We start from the raw sequence: 4,096 nt of genomic DNA, 5'->3' as shown, positions 1-4,096 counted from the left end.
CCAAAAAAAAAAAAGTGCCTTTTTAGAAAGAGATAAAGTTTTTCACCCAAGCTGGGGTTTTACTTAGCAAGGACCCAAGTCTGGAGAGCAGACTGTGGAGTGAAGCCCAGAGCAGGGGAGGTGGAGATGGATGACGGATGACAAGGGGAATTCCCAACAACACAGGAGGAGGCAAAGATCTTCCAGCGTGGGGGTGGTGCTGTGAGTAATTCAGAGAAAACTGGACCCTGGCTGAAGACACTGTCTGAGTCCCTGGGGCTGGACCCAGCTTAGAATAAGATAGCACAGACCCCAGGTAGGGTGGTTAAAGAGAAAAAGAAAACACAACAGAGGGGGTTTGAGAAGAGGATGCCTCACAGATGACCAGAACAACCACAGGAGTAGATGGAAATGGATGCAGGATATTCAGAGATCCTTGAGGAAGGGGCCTCCTGAGAAGCCAATGGACCTCGGGACCCCAAAAGGCTGATGTTATGGCAGAGAAAGGGCAGCTTGTGTGGCTTCATGACTAGAACCAGAAGGGACCATGACCATCAGCAGTGGAGGCCAGCATTAGCCCAAAGAGTAACTGGGCCCTATTTCATCAACGGCTCTGGCTCTAACCCCACCTCAGCCAACAGATGTCTTTAGAAGTCACTTAGGGAAAAGGAATGGAACAAATCTAAAATGACTACTTGTCCCAAAATGATTAGATAACTCTTCCAACCAGGCAGAGCATCCTTAAATACAATCTAGGAGTGCACCATCCACGTCAAAATTCAATGTCATTGTCAGTGAATATTATTGTAAGTTTTGACTGACCACTAACTCCCATTGTTTGTGCAAATAGCATTCAGTCATGTAAGGATTGATTCTGTACAAGTGAATAACCAAGATATTGCGATATGTAGTTAACCTACACTTGTTCAATCTCCCTCTCTCAATAGTGTTTTAAAATTAGTACCAAGGGCCAATCAGTGACACTATGAATAGCAGTCCTTGTGCTCTAGGGAGAGGATCAATAAGATCCTCTCCCATAAGTTTACAAGGATTCTCTAAAGTGAACCAGGGGCAGATAAAAAACATAGATTCAAGATGGATTTTGGGTTTGCACTTAATCCTAATTCCAATCTAAGAACAATTAGTTCTTACGACATGATCCTGCTTGATACTCACCCTCATAAAGAAAACACAGAAGATTTGGGTGCTACAGCAAAATGTTGTGAAGAAACTAGATGGTGCCCGGCTATCAGATAGAGCAGTGTCTGAGGTCTTAAAGGCTTGTTTCCAAACAAGCAGCTAATGAAGCAAGACATCAACTAAACCCACATGGAAGCAGGATGTACCCAGGGAATACGCTTCTGGTGATTCCCGTTTAACTACAATTGAGGTATGGGAATAACCTGGTTATCAGATGAGAATATTAGAGAGATGACTATAGTTGATTAAAATGATAAATCTGACTTGAATAGTTAAAATCTTGTCGCTTGATCTCCCTTCTGATACACTTTGGGCTTTATCTTTTAACATTTTCAGTGTGTTTTTTCATATTGGGATTTATTTCTGTATTTTGTCACTGTTGGTAGCCTTCTTGACTCTGTGCTATGTGTTTCTCTATGGTTTTCGGTACATGAGAACCAGGATGGGTGAATCTATTGAGACAACAACTAGAATACGTGTTCCTGGGGGGTAGAGCGGGGGAGGAGGGGAATTAAGGAGGAGCTAATATCAAAGAGCTCAAGAAGGAAGAAAATATTTTGAAACTGATTTTGGTAGCAATTGTACAGCACTGAACTATGGAATGGTACGATGTCGGGATAAGCTTCTAATAAAATGTTTTGGAAAGAAAAATCAATGTCAATATTAACATCTGTCCCCCACCCTATGTTCTCTTATATGCAGACTCCAGTTTGAAGACCACCTTTAAACAACTAATAGAAATGCAAACTTAAGTGCAGGCATCCCTTTGGAAAGAATTCTCTAGATCAGTGGTTCTCAGCCTTCCTTGTGCCACGACCCTTTCATACAATTCCTCATGGGGTGGTGACGCCCCAACCAGAAAATGATTTTCGTTGCTACTTCATAACTGTCATTTTGCTACTGTTATGAATCATCATGTAAATATCTGGTATGCAGGATGTATTTTCATTGTTACAAATTGAACATACTTAAGGCATAGTGATTCATCACAAATACAATATGTAATTATATATTTTGAAATGTTTATTTTAATGACAAATAGATGAAATTTTGTCTTGAAGCATGGTGTAACATGTGTAACAGTCTTCACGCAGGGTACTCATAGGTGGGGGTACCTGCATGTGGGTGGACCCGCCTGGAGACGGATAGAGGAGCACTGTCTCGGTTCCTAAGACCACCGGAAATATGTGTTTTCTGATGGTCTTAGGCAACCCCTGTGAAAGGGTCGTTCAACCCCCAAAGGGGTTGCGACCTATAGGTTGAGAACCACTGCTCTTGAGGCTCCTAGCTCTAAGTCTTCCCAGGGCCCTTGAAGTTAACCAGACAACTGAATCCGGGGAGGGAGTGGCTCTGAGGTCGATTCAACCACCTGGCATTGCCTCCTTGTCTGTCGACTGGATAATTGCTCACGAAGATGTGTAATAGTTTCCACCTCTGCCCTGTGAAGGCTGATAGAGGAGGGTTACACGATTGCCTGCTTTGCATCTGCTCCTCTTACTGTGAAAGGCACATTCACACCTTCTAATGCCCATCCCTGCCCAGTTTCCATATGACTGTTGGACTCAACCTGTTCCTCCCCAGCTTCTGCGGGCATTACCTTCGTTGATGATCTGTTTGGCTGCAATGGCTGAGGAGAGGTGAATGGGCTCCATGAAGATGCTTTCTGTCTCGGCATCTGAGACCATTGAGTACCTAAGAAAAAGGACATTCACGTGAGATGACCCTGGGCAGAGTCTGAACTGAAGACATGTTTTCACAAGGAGAAGCCTGGTTTTGACTTTAGCCACCTGTGGAGAACAGGGTGAAAAAGGCAAACACAAGACCTTCCCAAACTGAGGGGTCCTGGGAAGGGAGGACATTGGGCACCCTGCTCAATGGCCCTTCCATTTGTAAGGCACTTGAGTTGATGTTGAATAGCACGGAGTCTGGGTTGTGGAGGGAAAAGAGTATGTTTGTGGTTGTTACGAATTCACCCTAATGTGGTCTCTCTTTCTCTACTGTGCTCCCGCCGTTAACTGATCATTTTTGCTTTCCTGTTCCCCAGGTTCCTCTGCTCCTTATATCACAGCATATTCCTAACGCTGTCTCTTCGAGGGCTCGGTTGGGCTGGTTGGGCTGGGTAGCCTTACCATCACTCCCTTCATGGGAAAGGGCACAGCACCAGGAGAACTGCCAAAGATGTCCTCAAACACACAGGCCGTGGTTCTGAGCACAAGATATCCAGCATCAGGGGCAAGTGGATAAAGTTACTTGACGTAATGGTCAAGGCAATGTCCCAGAATGAATTCATCAAAAGTTTCCAAGTGAATTTCTGGGGAACATGGAGAACCTAGCACAGAGACTGCAGCCCAAGGGTAGAGGTGGGTCCTCTCCTTCGGAGTGAATTCTCCTGTTTTCCAGGTTTTAGAGTAAGCTTTGGGTATTTCTTTCTTTCTTTCTTTTTTTTCCTTGCTCTTTCCTTTAGCTCCAGATAGGGTTTTTGTTTTCTTTTGTTTTTTAAGTAGGGGAATTTGATAAATACAATTTTTGAGCAACTTTCTTAATTCTGACAAATCCCTCAAAATAAGTGGTTCAGAAAGATTAAGAAAAGTGCTCACCACGGTAGCACATTCCAGAGCTACGTTGCAAACATAGAGGTCAATCTTGCTCTTCAGTCAGTCGTCTGTCTACCACGCACATGGTTATCATTTGCATTGGAATGAGGGGTGAGTCAGGTGGTGGAAGCAACTCCAGCCAGACCCCCAGGCTGAACAGAGAATGTGATACAAGGAAATACGCACAACATATTTGTTGAAAGCACGGACGGATGGGTAGACAGAGGGGTGATAAAGTTTGTTGACTTCCTCTAGTTCCTAAAGGTTTCCTCCCCGCTCCCACTACCATGACTCAAATTCTATCTTGCAAGACTGGCTAGACC

At 44.2% G+C, this 4,096-nt stretch overlaps 1 protein-coding gene across 1 annotated transcript in view; it reads right to left on the bottom strand.

The window, feature by feature from the left end:
- The window catches only part of STYXL2 (serine/threonine/tyrosine interacting like 2), a 26,940-nt gene that overhangs the window by 19,925 nt on the left and 2,919 nt on the right, over positions 1 to 4,096 (bottom strand). The window contains exon 2 of the mRNA XM_045297952.1: positions 2,777 to 2,871. Within this exon, the coding sequence (XP_045153887.1) occupies positions 2,777 to 2,871 (95 nt within the window). The remainder of the gene's footprint in view (positions 1 to 2,776; positions 2,872 to 4,096) is intronic.

This window comes from Echinops telfairi, unplaced genomic scaffold (assembly GCF_000313985.2).
Source record: "Echinops telfairi isolate 266 unplaced genomic scaffold, ASM31398v2 ScPeMD7_7424;HRSCAF=8462, whole genome shotgun sequence".
NCBI lineage: Eukaryota > Metazoa > Chordata > Mammalia > Afrosoricida > Tenrecidae > Echinops > Echinops telfairi.
This window is presented reverse-complemented; position numbering and strand designations above follow the sequence as displayed.